This window comes from Aythya marila (genome assembly GCF_965140915.1).
Source record: "Aythya marila genome assembly, chromosome: 1".
In the NCBI taxonomy this organism is placed as follows: Eukaryota; Metazoa; Chordata; class Aves; order Anseriformes; family Anatidae; genus Aythya; species Aythya marila.
In genome coordinates, this window is record NC_139042.1 from 203,348,290 (window position 1) to 203,371,720 (window position 23,431).

General features: G+C 42.6%; 1 protein-coding gene across 5 annotated transcripts in view; it reads left to right on the top strand.

Moving 5' to 3' along the window:
• Positions 1-23,431, top strand: part of SFMBT2 (Scm like with four mbt domains 2) — a 180,711-nt gene that overhangs the window by 57,767 nt on the left and 99,513 nt on the right. For all 5 annotated transcript variants that reach the window (XR_014319395.1, XR_014319396.1, XR_014319397.1 and 2 more), the window contains exons 7-11: positions 1,999-2,096; positions 12,983-13,084; positions 13,758-13,905; positions 18,949-19,031; positions 20,702-20,828. Coding sequence is in view for 2 of the 5 variants with exons in the window: in XM_082783944.1 (XP_082640070.1) it covers positions 1,999-2,096; positions 12,983-13,084; positions 13,758-13,905; positions 18,949-19,031; positions 20,702-20,828 (558 nt within the window). In the remaining 3 variants the exon portion in view is untranslated. The remainder of the gene's footprint in view (positions 1-1,998; positions 2,097-12,982; positions 13,085-13,757; positions 13,906-18,948; positions 19,032-20,701; positions 20,829-23,431) is intronic.

Here is a 23,431-nt window from a genome sequence, read left to right on the forward strand (position 1 = left end):
ACAAAATGCTTTATGCTCCTTTAACCGTGCGATTTAGTGTCCATAAACTTGCCAGCATAAGCTAACTGCCACTGTCTAATGAAACGTGCACATGATGCTGCTTGCTGGTTATTGAAACGATTGAGGTTGTCTTAATCTTTCAAAGCCTGTTGACACCAAAGAAGTTGCTGCCTCTTTTCTCTGATGGTTGCGCATGAGAGAGTCGCCCAAAATGCCACTTTCTTCTTTTCTCCCATGCTTCACTGCCCCCACGGTGAAAAATGAAGGTCTGTTATCAGCTGGCTCTGTCTGGCAAACATCCAGCTGCGTTTTCCAGAACTTGGACTTTTTGTTGGTTGAAGCTACAAGTTGAGGCAAAATTGTGACTTAATATTTCCCTATTTGGCATCATTTAAGCTAAAAAGGGAGAAACAAGGTGGGTCATTTCCCTCCCAGCATGTCAGCCCAATCAAGTCCCCTACAAGTAAGGGAGAACTGGTGAAACAGGACTATAAAGTAATGAACAATTAGATAAAGAGCACATTTCTTAATACTTGTGATGGCTGCATGTGCTGTAAACAAAGACTTGAAAAGTATATTCCCATTAACAACCAAACAGTTGAGAAATTTAAAGTACAGCCATGAAAGGTTAACATTTCCTTTTAAGCGTATTTAAATTCATATGCATATCCTTGATGTCTGTCTGAAGTAGCAAGGTTTGATATAGTGGAAGAATAAATACATCCACTTTCAGTGAGTGATTCTGCAAATCCTGTTTTGATAAGGTCTTAAATCTATTGAGATCAGAGCATAAAATTCTCTTCTACTGACAGTGCTAGGTGGAAACAGTGCTTGCCAGTTCCTTTATATATATATATATATCTTTTATTTCCTCCTTCAGAATTGTAAAATACAACAGTAAATCTTTGCTAGCCAGCAAATATATATGGTTACTAGATGTACAGAATTTAAATGCAAATTGGACCAAACTGAACTGTGCTGTGTGTGAAGCCAAACTGACAAAAGCAAAGCTTCACCCTATTCACTCTGTATCAAGGTTCAAGTTATTAATAAGTAAATGTTCATTTCCATTTTAATAATTGCTGCAATCTGTCTACCTATCTTGTCTCTTTAAGACCTTGATATGAATGTTCTGCAATAACTTGTTATGTGCGGGATAACAATATGTTTTCTAGGGCAGGAGTAAATCCAATATAATGTTCTTCATCATAGTATTGTTTCCTACATTGTTTCCTTTGATGATTCATAGGCATTTCACTGCACTGAACCATAAAGGGCTTGCTAATACAATGATTTAATAATATTAAACCTATTTAAGGAAACTCACTGAAGGCAATGTGAATTTGCACAAAGACGCTGCCTAAAAGTGTAATGATTAGAATTCATAAGTGTATGTCTTTGAGTTGGTGCGGTGCTCTGCTTTCAGTGTGGCACCAAGAAATATGTCAGTGTAGTGATCTAGCTGAAATGTTCCTCCCCCTCCAAAAAAAAACAAACACAAGAAAAACAAAACAAAACAAAACAAAAACAAACCTGCACTTAAAAAATGACTTTTCCAATGAACAGAAGCATTGTTAAAGATATTTCTGGTTTTGTTCAAATATAATTAATATTGGCTGAAAACCTGAGGGTCCTCAAACTGGAAAACATCAGGTATTTCGAGAATTGAAAATCAAAGGAGTTTTTTGTTATTTTCAAGTAATGAGACAGTATGGTTCATGTTTCCTCAACAGAAAATAAAGGATGTGCATTTTCCTGGGTTTTACTCCAGGATATAAAACACAGTCTTCCTCAGATGTGCCCCTGCTAGTTGCTTTTGCGTTCAATTTATCCATGCTGTACAGCTTGGGATATACACACTGCTCATTTCACTTGGACTATCCATTCTTATGGCATGGGAACTGAAGTCTTTCAAAAATGTTTGATTCCCAAACAGTCACCTCTTGGTCTTGTGTTTTTTTGTTTGTTTGTTTGTTTTTGTTGTTATCATTGCTTTAGATATCTATTCTCTGAAGACTGTATCTGAGTGGAAATGCGCTCTGGAAAAATCCCTTACTGATGCAGCAAATTTTCCTCTTCCAATGGAAGTATTCAAGGTAAAAGATGCACATTTTTCTTCAGTTACATGGTGAATAAATAACGTGGTGTTTAGCAGTTTATGTTAAGCTTGTGCAGGAAATGCTGTTGCTCTAATACAAAAGGTCACAAGTGAGATGTTTGTATAAAATGAAATTCTGCTCTTGTGTGGACTCTCTGCCCTGACACCTGATTTCTTGCCATCAAAGTTTAATAGATGCTGGGGAGGGGGGTGATCAGCAAGGATTTCTCCAACATCCCTATTTCTCCAACATCTTTTTTTTTTTTGCAGACCTAAGTTTTCACAGCCCATGATAGCACAGGGCTATGATTTTGAAAGTGGGCATAAACTAGCCAGCTTTCTCTGAGCCTTGCACCCAGATTTTCATCTGATTGCAAGCCATGATGCAGAGAAACCTCCTTCAGGGACCTGTAGTGGAAGTAGGAGATAATTTTCCTCCCATGTCATTTTTTTTTCTCAGTCTGGTTTTTAATAGTTAGAGATGTACTTCAGCCCCGAGGCACCAGCTTTAATATCCCGTCCAAATCCGCACTGCTATTAATCACGACTGCTCCAGATAATCCTGATTTCTAGCTGCTTTTTAATGGGTGCAGCCTTGCTGTGGTGCGATGGAGCTACTGTGATGCTCCATCCCCCTGGTGCATCACAAAACCCGGTGCTGCCTTTGCCCATTCTGCAGGATCTTGCTGGCAGCATCCCTTGAGGATTTCATGCTCCTCGTCCAGCTGAGAAACCCTTGAGATAGCAACATTAATTATGGAACTCTTTGCTAATGTCTGAGGCAGTGGCTTATTTGCTCACTATGGGAAAGCTCTGTGGGACTGGGAGAAGTGGGAAGGGTTTGTGGGCTTTCAGAACAGATGTGGGTTTGAGAAGTCCCGTGTTGTTACGGGAATGGCGTGCAGAGAGTTTTGGTTCTCTGCTGCTTATTTCATACAGTGCTTGAACCCACAAACTACTAAAGCTTGAAGTTGCAAGATCAAACATGCGTTGTGTGGGGCAGGGATTAAATCACAATAGGGAATGCCTAATGTGTAAATTTTATCCCTGTCTATATGAGAGAGTGAAGAATGTTTCTGATGAGGCTTATAAAGCATCTTTTTTTTTTTTTTTCTTTTTTTTTTTCTTTTTTTTTTTCTGGTTTATAACTAACAGCTGTTTTGCTGCCTCTTCTCAGCATGCTAGACTTATATTCATTTATTTTAATTATTGCATGAGGGTCATAAATTTAAATTCAGCAAATTCCAGCGAACAAGCGGTGTGGTTGGAGCTTACAAGGATGTTCCTCTTAGACAATGCAGTGCCTTGCAATTCTTGAATAGCCCAAGTGGAGAGAGAATCTAGAACTACGCATGACAAAAAAGCAGGAATAAGGCAATTCAGCTTCTTTAATTGTACTATGAAAGCTGAGTAAAAGGAGAGCTGAATTCAGTGTCTGGTGTTACCTAAATCTGATTCTGGTGCTGGGGAGGCAGGAGGCTGAATAAATGGTTTGCCTGTGGGCATCAGTGTGTCCTCCTCTTTTAGGGGGAGTCAACCCCATCTTGTGCCTGTTGACTATGGATTAAAATATGAGAGATGTCCATGCCTGTGAGCGCGTCTTCCTCTAGTTATGACTTAAACATGAGTTAAGGAAAGGCCTTATTAGCCCAAATGACAGTACCATTTTCTAATTATATAAGATGAGCCAAAATTTGCAGGGGACCTTCAAAAAGAATCCCAGAAGATCCCAGCAAAATATGTTGAATCCAAAGTCGTCACCCCCTGCTTTTTTTTCTTCCCCAAACCAGCACAGAAATAATGTCTGTACATAGTGCCAGGGGACACCGTGCTACTACAACTGTCATGTGTTAGATGAGATATAAAACACAGAGTTTGACAGCTGGCAACTGTTAAAGATCTTGGTCTTCTGGAAAGCTGGAAATGTTTACTTTGGCAGACATGGTAAACTGCCCACTGAGCAATTATATTCCACGTTTCCCTACAGAAATCCATCAGTGAGGAGAGCGTAAGTGTGTGCTTGCTGTACGGACATGAGCGAGCCCTAGGGAGAGCATGTGCACATCTTTTTTGACTGGATTGCAACTTAAATTCCTGTTGTTATTTGAGCTGTGCTTGGTTGTGGGCAGTGTCACTAGTGCACGGTCAAACTGGGCCCAGGTGGTGGTGCCAGAAAAGCAGGTCTGCATTTGTGGTGGGAAAAGTGGCTCCTCTTAGGGGTTTATCAGGGGAAAAGCAGTTTGGTTTTGGTGCCATGGGGTTGGATTCTGATTGAGACCTTGTATGCCATTGATTTGAGGCTGAATTATCAATGCTGAGCAGCACGGCAGAGCTGGACTTGTGTGTGGTGGTCTTCAGCAGGTCTGAAAATCCCTTGTAAAAGTGCAGGCCCAGTCCCCTCCTAGCATCCAAGCAGAGGGCACCAGACCTTACGAGCTGGTTGCAAGCAGGATCTTAGTTCTTTTTGGTGCTGTTTTACACTTGGCCATATGTTGAAAGCATTTGTAAAACGCTTTAGGATCCTTTGAGAAGGAACGCAATGTTCAACTGCCAGAAAATGTCACTATTATATAGCTACTAAACATAGTGTTTTGCAAACTGCACCTCCTGGAGTAAGTTTTTTCTTCACAAAAGCTTTGTGCAACACATCCGCTGTTTTGTCATTCTGTGCTTCTTAGAAAACATGTTGATTCTTAAAGAAAACTAAATACAGACTGGATCTTCAAGGGTGTTTGCATAGTTTAGGATCAGAAATCCTTCCAAAAATCTGCAACCTAGGGAAATGTGTCCTTTGCTGTTCCTGCTCTGGTTTCAGGGTGCTGTAGGGATCCCCATGCTTGGCTGAATGCCAGTCACAAATGGGTCGGGCTTCAGAGCTGAGAAAATGGCCAAGGCTTTGGGTGTGAATAAAGGTGAATGGACTGTCACTGAGGCCAGTTTTAAAGCTGTGTGACACCAGAGTTTGCTTCAGTGATGCCATGTTGGTGCTTTCTAAGGAGAGGCCTTGCAGCAGTAAGCCAGACTGCAACAACAGCGCCTTTAAATCCTAATATTTACAAATAAAAGTGCTTTTTAGACTTAAATCCCTGTACTTTGGTTAAGATTAAGGCTGGATATAGATCATGGGATTCGGTTTCACAGGCAGAGGTGGATTAGTGTCCTGGGGATCTTCTCTGACACCCCAATAAGTGCTCCCTGGCCTCCTGTGCCATATCGGTGGGCCCTGTGCAGGTTTGGATCCCTGGGTGTCTCTCAGCTCACCCAAACACCTCTGTTTGGGCAGCTAAATCCTGCCCAGGAATTGGGCTACCTGTCACTTCTCTGTGGATATTGCATATGGGCATCCTATTCACAATTCCCCGTCATAAAGTGGTTCCTGTTGGCTAGGTTGGATGGAGCCGCATCCCTAACCTGTGCTGTGCTCAACTGCTTGAAGAGCACAGATGCTCAGGAGAGAGAGGGATTATCAAGGGCCGATTCCTGGTTTATAGCTTCTGGTCCCATTCCTCTTGTCTCCACCCAAAATTGTTCTGGTGTTTCTTTTGTTTTGTTTTGTTTGTTTGTTTTGTTTGTTTGTTTGTTTTAACCACTTGAAATGATTATCTCTGGCAAGCAACACCTGTTACCCTGTTACTCTACACTATCCCCAGCCCAGCATTAATTATTAATTATCAATTAATGATTAATTGATCATTAATGGTATTAATTGATACTAAAAGTAAAATAAAAATAAAATAAAAATAAAATAAAAATAAAAAAATATAAAATAAAAATTAAAAAAAAAAATAATGGGATGGAAGGAATCATCTGGGACAGTTCTCTCTTACGGAGGATGATGAAGGGAACAACCATCACCAGACTGGGTGGCTCTTCTTTGTATTGAAAACTAAAATGAGAAATATTAAACAGAACTTATTTTCCCCCTCCCAAATACATCTGTTTGTTTGTTTTCCATAATCTGAATTGCACATTTTTTTCAAGATTATGACTTTTTTTTTTTTAAGAACAACATCTCTCAAAAAGTAATAATTTATTTGTCTGTTTTATGGTGTTTTATTCTATTTTTTGGTCTTACAGAGAAGTTTCAGTGCAAGGAAGAGATACTCAGGGCTCAAGGGCTACTTTCCTGCCCTTGACTATCTGTCCCAGACAATCCTGACTTGAGTGGATGAATGGACTTGAAGTCCAGCTGGGTTTTTCTGTCTTCAGCCCCCATAATGGGTGGGCACATGCTGATGCAGCAGGTTAAAGCAGCCGTGCTTTTGGTTTCATGTGGAAGCCAAATTCAAGCATTAGCAATCCCCAGCTCCTTCATGCACCGATGGCTTGGCTGGCCTTCATGGTGCATGCTGTGCTTTAATAACCCACAAGTTGCCGTGTAGTTTGCAGACTGCCAAATTATTTATACTCCATCTGTTCTTCCCCATCCATAGCACTCGTCAGCCCTTCTCCCTGGCTGCATTTTGCCTGTCTGGGCGACATGCATGGCCTCCCATCCCCTTGGATGTGCCTCCATCTTTTGACCCAATCCTGTCTCAGCTCATTAAATCCATTTATCTTTGTAAGACCTAATGACCATCATTAAGAGTATCCCCCAAAGGTCCTTACAAACTGCTTTCCTGGCCCTTGGGAGCAAGGATGTCTCTAATACCAAAGATGCCACTCAGGTGAGATGGAGTCTGGTGGAAAGACTTGATGGGGAAAAAAAGTTTTAACTTCTTTGCAGATCCATCCTGATGGTGGGCTGTGCAAGGAAGCAGGTAGGGAGAGCATTCCAAGGAGGTGAATGAAGACAAACCCTGTCTGAGATGCCAGGCCCTGCCTTCAGAGAAGCCCCAAGGGTCTATTTGGCAGTACCGTGTGAAAGTCAGGATAGGAAAAGAAGTGCTGGAGGGAGTTCAAGCAAAGCAGATGGGTTGAGTAGGAACCAGGTCCCTCAACCTGCTGCCTTCTTTGTCCTCCTAGCTGCACGTTTAGCACACATGGTTTTCTTTCTCCATTACATACCAGAGGTCTCTTGGGACTGTGAGAAGTTAGTAAAAGGCCTGATCTGTTTTACTTACTGCATCCAAGTTCAGTGTGGAGGAGTTCGTTCATGAAGACCTGACCTCCACCTCCCATGTCCTTGGCCATGGCAGTGTTTGCCACTGAGAAGACCCAATGTGCACCTGCAACCAGTCTGTTCTCATGCAGGGGATGGGTGTACCATCCGTCTTCAGATGGATGATTTTTCCCAGAAAAAATAAAAGTCAGCTCTGTCCCAAAGCTGTTTTGTGAGAAGGATGCAACCCACAGTGTGCATTGAGCTTGTTCTGATCCTCTCTTTTCCGACAAATTCCCACTGATTTCTCAATAGCAATTACTGCTATATTACTGAGGGTAGACTCCATCCAAGCAAGTGCCTGTGAGGACTCTGCCCCTCTTACTTAGAGGTGTGAAAAGAGCCAGTGATGGTTCCATTTTGAGCATGCAGGTGAGCGTTCCCACCTGTGACATGGGAACCATGCATATGACACAAAGATTTGCTAGCAAGCACCAGAAATGGTGTGGTGATGCTGAATGCATTAATTCTGCTGTAAGACATTTGAAAAAATGAAAAAAGTGGATGCCTATCTGTCTCTTTTACCTCTGCCACCCATGCTTCCACCGCCCAGGCAAATCAAAGCATGCACTGTGTAGGAGGGGATCTTTGCCCTAATGCCATCTGCAGCAGGCCGAGCCATACGGAGAAGGTGTATTTGGATTTAGCCTGGCTACTCTGCAACGTTGCTGTTTCTATGGTAACTATTTTTATTCAAAAAGAGAAGCTTAAAATCTGTAGGGCTAAATTCAGTCCTAGGCAGAAGCATCTGTGGTTTTTAAGGGGCTCTTTGGTAGGTAAGGGGGGTAGCGGCTGCCACACTCAGGGTCACAGAGCCTCCAAATCCTCCTTCTCATCACCCTTTCTTCTTCATCCTACCCGACGTCTCTCCAGGCTGGTCTTCCCACCACCACACTCATCCAAACGAGGGACGATTTGCTCCTGTTGTGTGTTACTGGGGGATCTCTGTGTCCCTGCAGAGAGCGTATCTTCAGGGAAAATTGCTCCGTGTTCAGCAAAGGAAGTTGATGAATCGCAAACAAGACTGATTCATCTGCAAATAATGCAAAGGGTTGCAGTTGGGAGGGTTTCTTTCTTTATATTATTTTTTTTTTCTCAATTAAAAAACAAATGCCAGATTCCCGTAGAGGCAGTTTAACCACTGCTATTGCTGTGCGTGTGACTGGTTACCACACATGAGCTTTGTGATTAAAATTAGGCCATTAGAAGCAGCCAGTATCGTGGAGAATTAGGGAAAACACTGGGGGAAGCAATTTCTTTCAAAACAAAAGCTGAAATAAATAATATGTTTCCAGTCGTACCAGATGGAGCCTGCTTCTTCTATGCCCTTAGTAGGGGAAAGCAAGAGAGAGGTGATTGAAGGGAATACCGTTTCACACTGTTGCATCTGGTGAGGATGAAAGGAGGCTCAGGTCAATCATACGTTAATTGTTTGCTGTTTCAGCCTCTCAACTTTGCAGCTTTTCAACGTTCAGGCTTAGTTCTGAGTTCTCATAATTGGTGTGAATGTGACTATCCTGGACTAAAAGAACCCTGCATTTGGAGGTATTTGAAAATGAGCCTTTTCCCCTTATCTGTATACTGTGTAAGCTGTTGGGTTTAAAACGAGATGAGTCCAGTGTTTTATGGTGAGGAGGATGGACTAAGAAGGAGCATTTCAGAACCAGAAGGAGACACCTTTCTTTGGGTTTGTGGACACAGCTAGCAGAACCAGCCCATAGCATGGCTTCCCTAAATGTCACAGGCAAAAGCAGCTTAGCCAAGGCCCACTGCTCTCTGCTTTGCCCAGTGGAGTGTAAAAAGACCTGAGCCCCAGTCTTTTATAGCCAGAATACTGCTGTGATGTGGAGAAACTTGAGTTTACTTACACTTAAATGATGTTTGTATAGTAGAAATACTCAGAAGCCAGATTTAGCAAGGTATGTTGGCACCAGAAAGGGCAAATAGCTATGGTGATTTTGCAGTATGTATTTCTGAGTTCAAGACCAATGCTTAGTGGAAGTCAGTGAGTATTCTTTAGGATTAAGCACATCACCCACACAGGTACATCTCTAAAGCCTGTCCATATCCTCGAGTCTGAATACTTTTGTAAATCTGTTTGGGGGCTTCTTTTGGAATGACGTTTAGGCTCCCAAGTCACCCTCACGTTTTTGAAACCTGCACTGCCTGTCTCTCATTAGCTATGAAGGAGAAAGTCAGGCAGTTCTCTCAGCACCTCAAGAAGAGGATTGGGAATTAGGAGCCTGGTTCTTCTCCCAGCCCAATTGCTGACTTCTTGTTTGACCTTCAGCTGTTCCAGCATTCAGCCTTGCAGATGGATGACGGGAAGCAGTGCTTGTTGCACTGAGCTTTCGCAAAGATGTTTTTGTGGAAAGGTTGCAGTAAAATGTATTTTAAGAAGATGCAGATAATGATGCAAATGAGTGTTGAAGTAAAGCTGACTTTCAGGTAGCCTGGAAGGTTGCAGCTCATGCCCACTGCAAATTTTGCAAGCTCACACTGTTCTCAAATGGCAAGAGTGGGGCTGAATTGAATTGCTTCCTGGGCTTTGCAGTGAGAGCTGTGACAACCCTGGCTTTGCCGATGGGTTTGGGCTGTAAGTGATGGACGTTTGTTCAATGGAAGGTTCTGCAATTTTCCATTCATTGCTTGTAAGTGCCATTGTGGGCTGTAATCCATCATGTTAGAGATGGTGACCCTTTGAATGAGCAACTCTGGTGCTCGTTCCACGTTAATTCATTGTACTTTCCTTGGTGTGATTTTTGCTTTGCTGTAGGGGATTTCTCAGCGTTAGTGTGGCTTGTCGGGCTAGCTTTCTTGACTGCTTACCAGCAGTGAGGGCTGGGAGGTTACTTCTATTGCCCCTTAGACAGGTTAGCTGCTTGTGTAAATCTGTGTGGTCAGTGGGGTTGTTTCTGGGAAGCATTGCCTCCCAGCAGGAGTAGAGGTTCACCATGCACGGGGCTATAAAACGGTCCAGCTGGCTTATTCGACTCCATTGCAAAGCAAATTGAAACTTGCTTGAAGTAGTTGCTAGAAATTAATGTCTGGTGACATCCTCATAGGCAGTTTTTGAATGTCATGGACAGTTGTAAAGGGTTGGTTTCTGCCACCCAGAAACATTTCAGGCACTGCTTTTGCTCTGCTGCAGGGTCTGGGGACGAGCCAGGGGAAGGTCTCACCTCTTTGGTTCTCTTCTTGCAGCTGCTTTTATTTAACGGGCGTCTTCCCTGTCAGTGTGAATAATGGGAAGAGAGCGCAGTTCATTATCCACTGTATCACTTTGAGTCTAATACTAATTAAAAGCTTTGCCTTCACTTCTGTAAAACCTATTCTTAGAAATTATGTAAATTAATTGGAGTTTTGAAGAGGAGCATATGCCAAATCCTAAGTAATTCCCTGCTGGCTGAGACAACTCCAGCACTAGAACCAGAAAACGGCATTGGGATCTTTTTTCTTTTTGTGGCAGCAAAAATCTAAGGCTCTTTCGGTAAATTTTGATGCTTCCCTTTAACAAATATGTGAAAGAGATCAAATATCCAGACCCTGACCAGAGAGGTACAATACAAAGGTTTTTTTCTCCATGAAAGCTTTTCCATCTCAAAAATGACATTTAACACAGACAAGCTTTTTGCTTCCACAGCCCTTCTCGAAACAAATGTACATTCCTGCTTCAAAGAGCATTTTCTGCCTTAAAAAGGAGACATACCTAAGATCCCACGATTTCCCTTTGGGTTTATTCTTGCTATTAATTTAATGGGAAAGATGTTTACATGCCCCACTGAATGAGAAGGGAGATTTGATTCTAAGATACATAGCACATGGACAAAAAGGGATGTGCTTTAAAAGTAAAACAAATAGCTTTAAATGTTATTAACTTCATGATTTTTCCTACTTAATTATTTTTCCCCTTCGAAAAAGGCCAGAGTAAAAAAGAAGGAGCAGAACCAAAGAAACTGATTCAAATAAAAATGAGAAGCAATATGGTTTTAAGTATTTTGGTCTCAATCAACAAATCACTTACAAAGTTGATGAAACTACTTGCATGTTTAAAGATAAACATGATTAAGTAGTTTGGTGGATCTGGGCTTATTATGTAGTGAAGCCAGATGCGAGCGTGAATTGAATCCTGTATCTTTTGATGGGAAGATGCTGCAGTGTAAGCTTGCTTCCAGATGCACGTTTTGTGCAGTTGCCTTTTCTTTACAACCCTCACCCCAAGGATTAAGGGTGTGGATCCTCGTGTAGGGAAGGAGTCATCCCTCCAGTCCAAGTGCTTTCTGCCTTTGGAGATCTGAAGTTCACTGCCAGTGAGGTCTGATTTTTGCAGCCATCATCTTTTCCCAGCTGAAGTATTTTTGGTAGTAAAAATGGCAATTTCGATAACCCATCCGACTAATGCATCCCTCAAACTGTGCAACATCTATGTACAAGGAACCAAATTCTCTTCCCTGAATCAGCCTTTTATTCAGTGAAACGGTCACATTGTAAAACTGCCAGAAATGGGTCTCCTGGCTTGCTGGGACTCCAGTGATGCAGAAGTAACTGCCAGCAATTGCAAGTACAGCTGATGCTGTGCTGCAGGACACTCGAACTCCTAAATGTCTGCTCCTTTCTCAGCCATTATTCCATCTTGGTGCTTTGGACCATTATTGCTAAATCTTCCTCAGTTTCCCTGTAAGTACATACTTCCCCTGCTGTGAAGCTAAAGTCATTGAGATACTTTTTTTTGGACTGCTTTTTGGTTCTCACATAAAAGGCACCATAACATTGCAAAGCTAGGTGGGATAAAAACAACTATTCCTTTAGCCTTAGTAGGATCTTGTAAAACCCCTTATCTCTAATGGCACCAGGAATGTACAATCCCAAAATAGAGGTTGTTAAGTCTGCAAACGAGTACAGTTCTTGGGAAGGAAAGATCAACGACATACAACTCCAGATCAATAAAAAATCATTTTAGAACAAGAGTACATGTAGCAATGAATGTAGGTGGGAATGACACTGCTAAGCACTTTATTAGGTAGCTTTCTGCATGTATTTTTGAGTTCAGCGTGTGTGTGTGCATGTTTTAAATGTAACAGCTTTGCCTTTTATGCATGTTTTGGCTGAAACACAGATTGTTAAGAAATACTGTAGGACACTTTTGTTAAATGAACACAAAATGTGATCATTACTTTGATATTAGGATGCCAGTGTATATGCCTATTAGACAAAGGTCATGAGTGATTGAGTAATTTGATAGATGTAACACTAAACTGGTGGCAAATCAGGGAGTCGAACCTGGGTTGTTCCTGGGCTTTGGGACTGCATCCTGCTGATGCCCCAAAGCTGTTGTGTGCAGCTTTTGGGGCACAGGCAGGTTTGATCCCAGATGAAGGTGTTCTGATGGGCATGTACCTGAGCATAGCTCTGTGTTTTCCCACCACCGTGTTCTCTCATTGCCCAACTTTTGGGTCCAAGCTCAGTGTCTGCACTTTTCTGCCTTGGGTCTGGTTGGAGAAATGACCTTTCCTCTTATGGTACATGGAAACCAGCACAGGTCTGTATTTGGTGCCCTGCAGGAGCCAGGCATCCCCCAGGGTGAATTAGGGCCATCTTGTGCTGCTTCCACCCATAGGTCGACCAGAAGCACCCAGCTGGATTTGGGGGGCAGGTAATCTGGTAATCAGCTGAGTAACAAAACCCACACAGAGACATTTCAAATAGATTTCCAAAAGTATTGGCCCCTCTTTGGTGGATGGTGCTGACACACTGCCTGTTCCTCCTCGCTGTTCTTTCCCCAGGACCATGCTGATTTGCGAAGCCACTTCTTCACCGTGGGGATGAAGCTGGAGGCGGTGAATATGAGGGAGCCATTTCATATCTGTCCTGCATCAGTGACCAAGGTGAGCTCCTGGCCAGGATGGCTGGGAAGAGCCTGGTTGTGAACATTCTTACTGATTTCCACCATATTTAGAAAAAATCAGGAATTTATTTATTTATTTATTTATTTTGATTTCCTGAAGAACACGTTAAGAAGCATGTTTAAAAGTCATCTGAATATTTTCCTTCTTCATGAATTGTTTCAGTTGCACCAGCATCACTAGGTGACTATATATACACTTAGATCTGATTGGGATGAAGATGTCCATCTACCGCTTTCATGCAGAAATAGGGAATCTCTCTTTTATCCCTGTCTTCTCTCCATGCATGCATATTTTCCCTGCACATCTGGGAAATCCTTTGAAATAAAACAGCTGAACAGTCAGGGTATCCGGGTATTTAATTCACGCTCTCAAAGCAAGAGAGGGGAAGGCCATGGAGTCTCCAGGGTTGCCTCCATTCCCTGCTTAGCTATGGGCACACAGAATGACCTTGGATGAGGGAGCTGTCCTTTGCCTCAGTTTACCTATCTGTAAAACTCAAGCCTTGATCTCTTTGGCAGAAACACTTTTGTAACAAGTGTTAGGTGACTGGGGGTTATTTTCAGGAGCAGTTTGATTCCAGTTTGTTTCAGTGTTTGCTAGTATTGCAGCAAATTTAACATCTGATTTTGTTTCCTTCTTTTTCTTCCCTTAGGTTTTTAACAATCATTATTTACAAGTGACCATTGATGACCTGAGACCTGAACCCAGCAAAATCTCAATGCTTTGCCATGCAGATTCTTTAGGGATCTTGCCAATACAGTGGTGCCTTAAAAACGGAGTCAATCTCACACCTCCCAAGGGTTTGTATTCCTTCTTGATGATTTGCAGCTTTCCTCTTAAGGAAGCTAGCCTCCTCTTACTGCCTTTTAAAACAGCATCATGTTAAGCATCTCCAGCCAGAGCATCTCTGTTGAGTCACTGGGGCCGTTCTGGCTTATAACAGCCTATGAACATCTCTGCAAACGTGTCTTGTTGATAGATTGATGTCCATGTGCTTTGAATTCTGAAGCAAGCTGCACTGAAGCCTAGGAAATTCCTGTAAAAAGCATCGTGCTGCTGCTTTGTGTGTGCAGAGCGCAAGAGGAGCATTAAAAGCCGTATTATGTTAGAGACAAACCAGGCAGCTCCACTACAGTATCCCCCTAGGTGCAATGCTGAGATGAAGCAAAGCTCCTAAATCTAAATATCTCCTGTATTGAAATCACCTTGTGCCTCACCAGTAAGCTCATAACTGCCTGCCAGGAGTGTGTAGACATTTCTTTAGCTGTCTCAAAAAAATCCAGGTGAGCACAGATTCAGCGCAGTCCTCAGGTCAGAGCTAGGAGAAACAGCCTCCAACTGTGCTATTTCCCAACTTTGTAGCAGTGCAGTTAATTACTTCCAATTTCAGACAACCACCTGCAGTGCTTTAGCAATATTTATTCACTTGCAAAATGCATTGGCTCTCTGGAATTTTGGATTTTTGAAGCTGGTCAGGGTGTTGAACTTTTGCCAAAAAATGGCATTGCTTGGGAGAAGAAGAAATGCTTCAAAAAAAAAATCCTATGAAGTAGTGTACATGTATATTTGTCTTCATTTGGGGAAATTATGTGTGTATACATATATATACACACATACAAATATGCTTCTGCTAATCCCAAGCAAGTGAAGGGTTATTCCCTGTCAGATTCAGAGTCCTCTTACATAGATCGTAACTTGAAATTCTCACCAAAATCCTGGAGCCCTGTGCGTGCAGCTGTATATGGTGTATCTATGATTAATTTGTTGCTTTTACTGAAATAAATGTACTCTGTGGATGCTTTATCTCCCTCCTGCTTAAATTTCAGTGTAATGACAATACCTGTGTAAGTGCTCCCTGGCCAGAAAAGTTGCTAAAAATGGAAGTAAATTCGGTGTTTTCTTGTTTTGTTTTGTATGGATTTGATTATTTTTTTTCCATCACAAATTCACATGCAGCTTCCCCCAGGCCAGCTAATTAACTTAAGTAAACCATAGGCCAGACATTTCTCTTTAAAAGGTCATGGCCTAATAATTTCCAGTCCATGCTGGTACAAAGCCTGTCTGAGGTGGTGTATTATGGGTCAGGTGTACGTGCACTCTCTTTTAGACACCAATGTATTTAGAAGTGTCTGTAGCATCTTTCTACCTGTCCTAACATATTTCTCAACTTGGTCAGTAAAGTCTAAGCAGAAAGGGAAGCATTTGGTGTGATGTCCGGTGATTAGGGTCTATCTGGGATGAGAAAGTGTAGAAAGTCCTTCTTTTCTGTTGTCAGATCAGACATCATGGAGAGAAGCTATTAAAAGAAGTACACAGCAAGTGGTATATAGATGCACTAAATATGTGTTTTCTTCTAGTGTGAATGGGGACTGCATGCCCAAAATACATCTTGGGACTTACAGTGTCAAAAAACTCTTCCATTAGCAAACACACACTTCAAGTTACTAAAATCTGAGTAGGCATTGGAGTGCTTTCTGAAAAAGACAACCAAAGAACAAAAAAAAAATGCAGATGGAAAGTTTGAGGTCTTCTCTGAGAAAAAAAAATATCAGCTTTGGATAAAGAAGTAATCAGGGCTGATATGAGAGGGCTGCAACACTGCTCTTGAGTTGGTCTGTAGAAGGAGGAGGGAATCCCACCATTTCTACTCAAACCACTAAATGGTTCTACCTGCTCTGGGACATCCAGAATTACCTTTTTTTTTATTTTATTTTTTTTAATGCGGATTTGACAGTTCTTCTGCTTGGCAATGTTGAGAAAATTTAGTGTAGTCTAAGTGGCTCTCCTTGTTGAAAGGCATAAAAAATTCCCATGGAGTAGCAGATGACAAGGGAAAACCATAGAAGTCTTTTTCCTCCTGGTGGGAAGTGTCATTGCTGTATTCTGGGCTTGTTCATTTGGGTTTATTTATGGTTGACAGGGAGGTTCTCTGATTTTAAAATTAACTGATTTAACTTCATCAGAACAGTGTGGCAGGTTGGGATATTTGGGTTCAGAGTCCTTTATTTCTTTAATATCTGTTCTTTTGCTTTTTTGCCTGTCAGGCCTGTGTTGAAACCAAACATGTAGTAGATGAGTCATGAACAGGAGGTGCAAACATTTGCTACTAGAAACAGAGAGCAGTATTTTCCTGTACAGTGCCAAAAATGAATACCCATTTACTGCTGGTGTATAAACATTGAACAAGCACTGTTTATATTTATTGGAGCTGGATTTATAGACCACTTCCCTTTAGAGTGGCAACCATTGTTCCTTTTTATGAGCTATTAAGAGGGGGAAAAACACTGCAGTAGCACTCTTAGTTATGAGGCTTACTAAGGAAATACCATTTCCAAAACCTCCATTACGTTTGTATTGTTACATTTATTTCTGATTAAACTGCTGAGAGTCAAGATTGCAGTCGCAATGAGGTTGTACATGTTTAGGGGGCAGTAGGTGAATCATTGAAGCCAAGCTTTGAACGTTATTATGTGGGCTGAGCCTTAAAGGATAACAGTATGGGGATGCCATGTGCTAATGAGGGCAGGCACACATTTACCTTACATCATGAGGCTCTGTGAAGAGGTCCAGGTTTGGTTGAAGGTTATTCTTGTGTATGGTCCTCTTGGAGCAGTCCTCGTTAGGCTGCTGAAGTGAGTTATAGCAAACTGCCCTCCTGGGTTTTGTTCCAACTGAAGTCTCCAGCAAAGGGTTTTGCAGAGATTTGCGTAGTGCATGACCAAGCCAACAGGTTGTGTGTGACAACTGTAAGGTTTTTATACCCTGCTGAAACCCTGTCAGCGTGTCAGTGCGAAACCCTTTCCCATCCATTCTGTCAAAATTAAGAGTCAAAAGCTGTTCATGAGGGGTTTTAATCAGAGACATGAGAACATGCGGGGTGTGGGCAGGTTTTTGGGTCCCTGGGAGCATCATGGGGTGAGCCTGGTATTACTTAGTATGGATAACTGCACTGTGGCTGTCTCCATCCGAGTCCATCATCATAACTGCCTTTGGAGTCAATGAAGTGTGAAAGGGACTTTTGCAGAGTGATTTTGCTCCTCCTGAGGGAGGACAGACAGATCACCTCTAGATCTGCCTACTTCTCCATCGACTCTTCAAGGAGCCCCAGGATGACAGACACAGCTCTAGGCACTGGCTCTGCAAACATCTGTATGTGATCAAATGAATCCTTTCTGATAGGATGTGTGCTTCTCCTCCTGTTTCCCATTTCATTTTATGAAGCTGAAAAGTATCTGGCAAGCAAATAACTAGAGAGGAAAAAGGAGATGGAAAAGCAGCAGTAAGAAAACACTTGTAGGAATTGGTTGTAAATGTATGTGAAAACAATACAAGGAGTTTTTTCATAGGAAAAAATGAAGATTCTCTGTAAGTGATGGCCCTTTTATACTTCCCTGTGCATGTTTATTTCTAGCTTTCCTATCATTATTGTGTTTTACTATTGCGTGTTCATGTCCCACTGAGACAGGCATCTTAGGACCCTTTCTGCTCCAGGCTTTATCTCATTAATTTGTTTGTTAGGAATGCAGTCATTAAGTTTAGAAGCTCCTCTTGTCCCAGATACTTGCATCTTAGCAGGATGCTTGGGACTTCATTTTCAAAGTTTTTAAATCCTTTTTTTGGATCTGGGTGATGGATAAGTGACTACAACTCAGTATTCCAGTCCTTTCTTGCCTACAAAAAAAATCACAATTTTCACTGTCATAAATGATTCATTCCCATCTGATCTTGAGTGTCCCTTTTTGACTGTCAATGAAAAAGACATTAAGGGATGTTCTGTAAGATTGAGTCCAGGATGAAATGCCAGACAGGGAGATTAAGGGGAGAATTTGGCCTTTAGATGACTCCTGAAACTTTCCAGTGAGAGTAGTTCTGCAATAATGTTATTACAGCATCATCCCAGAGCCCTGGACAGGGTTAGCACTTGGTGATAAGAAACACCGTAAAAACTTAGGCTTAGAAAGAGATTAAAATTAATCAAGCAAACAACAAAACAAAGCAACCAAAAAAAAAAAAAAAAAAGACTTCTCTTTCCCAGGAATTTATTGCCTGAACAGCCACAAAGAAGTATGGATGAGCAGAGATTTTGTCTCTCCGTGATGGGATTGTTTGAGAGCTGCCTCTGTAAATCCCTGTCCCTTCCATTTTTCCCTAGAACCAGAAGCTGGAAAGATCATCTGATTGCTGAGACTTTAGGAATTGGGAATTCTGGGTTCATTTTCCTGCTGTTCTTCAGGTTCTTGTATGACTTTGGGTAACATGCTGACTGCAGTGGGATTCAGCTCATGTATGCTGAGCTGCTGGCAAGTCAGTCGTGTAGGGTACATCCATACCAATGGAGAGAGAGGAGGGTTTATCTCGTGATATGATATGGGATGGATCAGCTTCTGTTTCTGCTGGCTCACTTCTTGTTGACTGCTGAGGGACCCTTGTTGTCTCTCTCCACAGCTCCATCTTTCAGATACCTAAAGGAAGGAGAAAGAGGTCCATGGCTAGCCCCACATGGAAAGCAGAGACAGTAGCACTTCTTGGTAGCTACAGGTTTATTAAAGCCTGAGAGATAGTCACTGGAAAGGGAAAATAAGGAAAGTGTATATGTTTTATTGCTTTTTAATAAAGACATGAAGTTTTCAAAGGGAAATGCAGAAATGGGTGCTGGAGGAGTGCTGGCGTTGCCCTCAGGATGTATGAATGGGCATTCAGGGAGCTCTGCTGGTCCTGCACGTTTCACTGAGACATGGTGGGATGCTGAAATGCAAAAGGTTGTCTGCTCAGCATCCAGTTTGTGCTCTCCCTATGACATGAAGCGGTGGCTGATAGCACTTTTTTTCTGTCTTGTCCTGCAGGTTACTCTGGCCAGGACTTTGACTGGGCCGATTACCAGAAGCAGTGCGGAGCGGAGGCGGCGCCTCACCAGTGCTTCAGAAACGTAAGCTCTCTTTTTGCCTCTGTGTTGCTCCTGCCAAACCACATAAAACATGATTGCTTCCACGGGAAAACTGCAGCAAGACTCTGGGAGGTTCCCCAAGAGTCTGTCATAGGAAGGAAGCCAGAAAAGTGTTTCAGGTCTGTCTCTAACAGAGAAAAAAATGATTTTACTCTTGTCCTGACCTGATTCAGTGAGATTCCCTGCTCTTCATCTCTCCCAGAAGCAGAGCGGAGGCAGTCCCACATCACACCACCCATGTTACTGCATGGCACATGGGGGCTGTGAAGTGGCCTTCCTCATCCATAGTGGCCCAAGCCTGGCCTGGAATAAACCTTAGATGGTGAACTGATGACTTGAAAACGTCTTATAGAGGAATTCAGAAGACCTGTGCCACCAACAGAGTTTGAGTTGGGAATAAAATCAGAGTTAGGTTTTCTTTGCCCCATTTATTGTACCTTCCTGTGCAAAACCCTCTGCCTCAAAGGACTTCAAGTGAAGATTTTTGAAAGTGCAGAGGAAAGGTGGGCAGCGCTGCTTCGCACTGATACAGTGGAAAATCTTCACTTCTGCAAGCACTCTCCCTTTACTTTTTATCTCCTTCCTTTTTCTCAAGTAATAGATCTGTGCTCTCAACACCAGCAGCCTTGAAAATAGCCTCTGTGTAATATTCTCCAAAGATTAAATCAGGACTAAGCACTATTTTTTCTCCTTATTTTTTTTTTTTCCTTTTTTTTTTTTTTTTCAAAGAAACATTAATCAGATGAACACGTCTGTTATTCTTTCACTCTTGATAACAAAGTTCTCTGCAGAGAGAAGCAATCTTACTGTTGTCGCTTGGGCTACCTCCCTGCCAGGTTGGTCCATTTGTTTCGTGTCTGTGAGCAGCTCTTTGATAGAAGCCTTTTTTGCAGGCACATCTCCCACCTAGTGCAGCCAGACGTGGTGCTGGAAGTGGGTATGCTGTAGCTGTTTCCCCAGGGGGGATGTTTAACAAGGAGAGGCAGTTATGAAATAGATTGACATGACCAAATGCTTAGTAAAATAAACTCCCAGCTAACTGTTTTGCCATTGATCCTGTATAAATTAGCCTCCAGCACTGAGTTGCAGTGAAAGGAGGCAGTGTGATGATAAATGAGGTTTCCTTGTTAGGCAACATAACGAGCATTTAAACAAACTCACCCTGCTTTTCTGCAGTCCTGGCCCGGTCTGGTTTTTGCGGCGTGAGGCTGATCTGTGCTCTGGGCAAGGCTTGGGACAGTCCAAGCAACTCTTGAGTTAAGCAAAGGGAGAGGGGACCATGGAAGGGACAGAGTTGCATTCTCACAAGCTTGTGACCCCGTGTTTTCCTTCTGACTGACTTGGGGACCATTGCAGCCACCTCTGGCCTGGCTTTGCTGGTGTGGATTAACCTCCTTCCGGTCTCAGGGAGTTAGAGATTGGTGTAAACCATGAATTGCATTGCTCCCTGATTTGTCACCATCATTGACGTTTTCATAGGCGTTTCCAGGGTAGCTCCATTTTAAACCCTGATTCCTTTGGGTTCTTCAGTGTCTCCTGCACTTAGAGCAAAAAGCAGAAGGTGCTAATGCTATGCTTCCCAGCAGACTGTCTATTTAAAGTCATTCAGTGCTGCAATGCCATGTTCCAGTGTTGGTCCTTGACTCTTTCAGACATCCTTCAGTCGTGGTTTTACAAAGAATATGAAGCTGGAGGCAGTGAACCCCAGGAACCCTGCAGAGATATGCGTTGCCTCGATCACCTCAGTTAAAGGACGGTTAATGTGGCTTCACCTTGAAGGTACGTGCTGTAAAGACTTCTTGTATTTGTGTGGCTCACTCAAACCCTCCCTGTTTTGTCCTTTATCCTCTGCCCAATATTGCTTTCTTCGGCCTTGCCTTTTTATACACTTTAACCAGTAATATAAGTTTTTGAGAATTGTCTTCCCCTGCTCTCTCCAGGAGGGAGCTACAAGACCTTCCACCCTCCCAGCCACAGGGACTTTATCAGTGATCTCTGTTGACTGTATAAATCTCACTGCCATCATGATAAATCTCTGACCTAGGAATGGATGGGATGTCTGCCTTGTTGATATGGCTGAGACTTCCACTGATATTTCCAACGTGCTCTTGTGGGATTGCCTGTCCTCCTGCAAGCTCCTTTCTTCCTTCTTTTCTGTTCTTTTCACTGCTTTTTCTCCATCTAGATCCATACTGTAACATGTGCTGTTCCTCACTGTGGCCATTGCCTGCTCACATCCTTCCACTCTGTGATTGTCTCACTTCTTTCATTGACCTAAGAGAGCTTTTGTGGGCAGTAACTATAATAAAGGGTTTAGAAAGCTGTCAGCCTGTGGAGAATACAATGACCTTACAAGCAGTATTAGGAGAATGCTGAAAAAGTAGTAGGGCATAATCTGGTATCAAACCCTCCATTTTTACCTTTTCTTTAGTGAGGTATAGATGAGCTCATTTTTGAGGTGGTTTTACTCTTGGAAATTCTTTTACCTCAATTCATCTGAGCAAGGACGTCTGAAATTAGGGTAATTTAGAACAGCAGAGGGTTTCTTCTTATTATTGCTTTAAAAACAGCATTATTTGTAAAATCACTGAGAGGACAGCAAAAAACCATGGTTATTTAAGTGTTTTGATGAGCACTGTGATAAACCATAAAGCTGTGGTGTCCTTGTCACAACATATTTTAATTTTTACCCATCAAACTAACACACTATCGTTAGAGGCTGCTAACTTCATCTACAGTCAATATAAGAGCTTCATTTTCTCTCTGAAATCAATGGTAATTGGGTCAGCATCAACTACAAATGCCATATGTTTCTTTGCTTTCTTCTGGGGAGCCACGAAAATATCAAAGGCACATCAGGTGGCCCGGAGTCCTGCCCATCACCAAGCTCTGTATGATCCGTGCTCCTGCTGCTGGATAAGTGCATGGGGAAGACATGCTCATGTCTGCCTTGTGCTGCCAGCCCCGACAAAGTCAAAATGGAATGGTTTGCTGTAACCCTCCCATTTGGAAAATAAAGTGCATTTGGTTAAGCTGTCATGATGAAGGGGTGACGATAAAATGCCTTCACTCCTTTGCTTGCTGCCACGTATTGATAGGTAGAAACTGTGTAGCTCTGTTTATGCATAGCTGATAGATGCCACTAGGTGTTTCAATGCATCTGTGAGAGATGGGGCTGATGAAAGAGCAGCATTCTTTTAAACACTTGCTACATACAAGCCCAGGAAACACAGTGACTTTGTTTTCCTCAGTGATCTCAAAGGAAAGCAAGGCATGGTCTTATCTGCAGCCAAAGGAGTAGTGCATGCTGTTGGTATCCCAGGCTCCAAAGAAGAGGAAGGGATGGGGAAAAATTAAGTTTTTGCTCAGTTACAGACACAGTTTCCCTGCAGAGACCAAAATCAAACGGAAACAGAGCATCTTTCATTTGCTAAAGCCAGTGACACCTGCAAGCTCAATGGGAGCCCTGTAGTGGGAGTTGGGAGCAAGGAAAGGAGTTGCCCATTTCTCCTGTGATGGCCCATGGGGGCAGGATGCTGGCTCAGTAATCCTGATGAAATGCATTAAAGCCACACAGTTGTCAGGATTGTTTCTGTGAAAGCAGTATGGAGCCTTGTTCTCAGAGATAATTGCAAGTGTTTTTGGCTCTTCCAGGGTAGAACAGCTAGGAAAATGTTAATGGGGTACAAACCATACTCAGGCATGTGATAATCAGGAAAGGACAGACCTACAGGGGTCAGGGCAAGGGGTTTCTGCAGAGATCCCATGGGATATGAAGTCTCATGCATGTTCTGCACAAAAGTCACCTTCTCTCCTCTGCAAGATATTCAGCTCTCAGTTTTCTGGGGCTGGGAGAACACTGAAAGCCAGACTGACGCTAACAGCTTCATCATCCCCTGGTGCAGGGGAGCTACTTTTCCCTTCAGCACCATGGTGCATTGATTGTAATAACCCAAGAAGTATTTCAGCGCCTGACAATGTGCAGTGCAGTTTGTACAAGAGGAAAGGTCTCAGATCAAAGCCCTTAAAGTTAGTAATAACGTTGACATGTAACCCAAAGTACCTCATCTGTGCTAGCAGCTTGTTCTGAAATGTAACAAAGGCAGATGTTCTGTGGCATTTAGCTCTACAGAAATAGCATTATATGGTAGACAAGGTTCTCCCAGTGCCTCTGCGATAAATCCCTTTCTCAGAGATTTATAACTCAATTGCTGCCTAAAGAGAGATTCCGTCTGATCTAAAGCTTGGCAGGCAAACTCCTTCGTGCTTGTTTTGTCTTTGCTGCTAAGCCCTGCAGCTTGGGCTGGCTAAAATCTGGGGAGATCTTCTTCCTTCTCTATCCCCAGCATGTAGCTTTGGCCCCTCTGTGTTTGTCTCCAGTG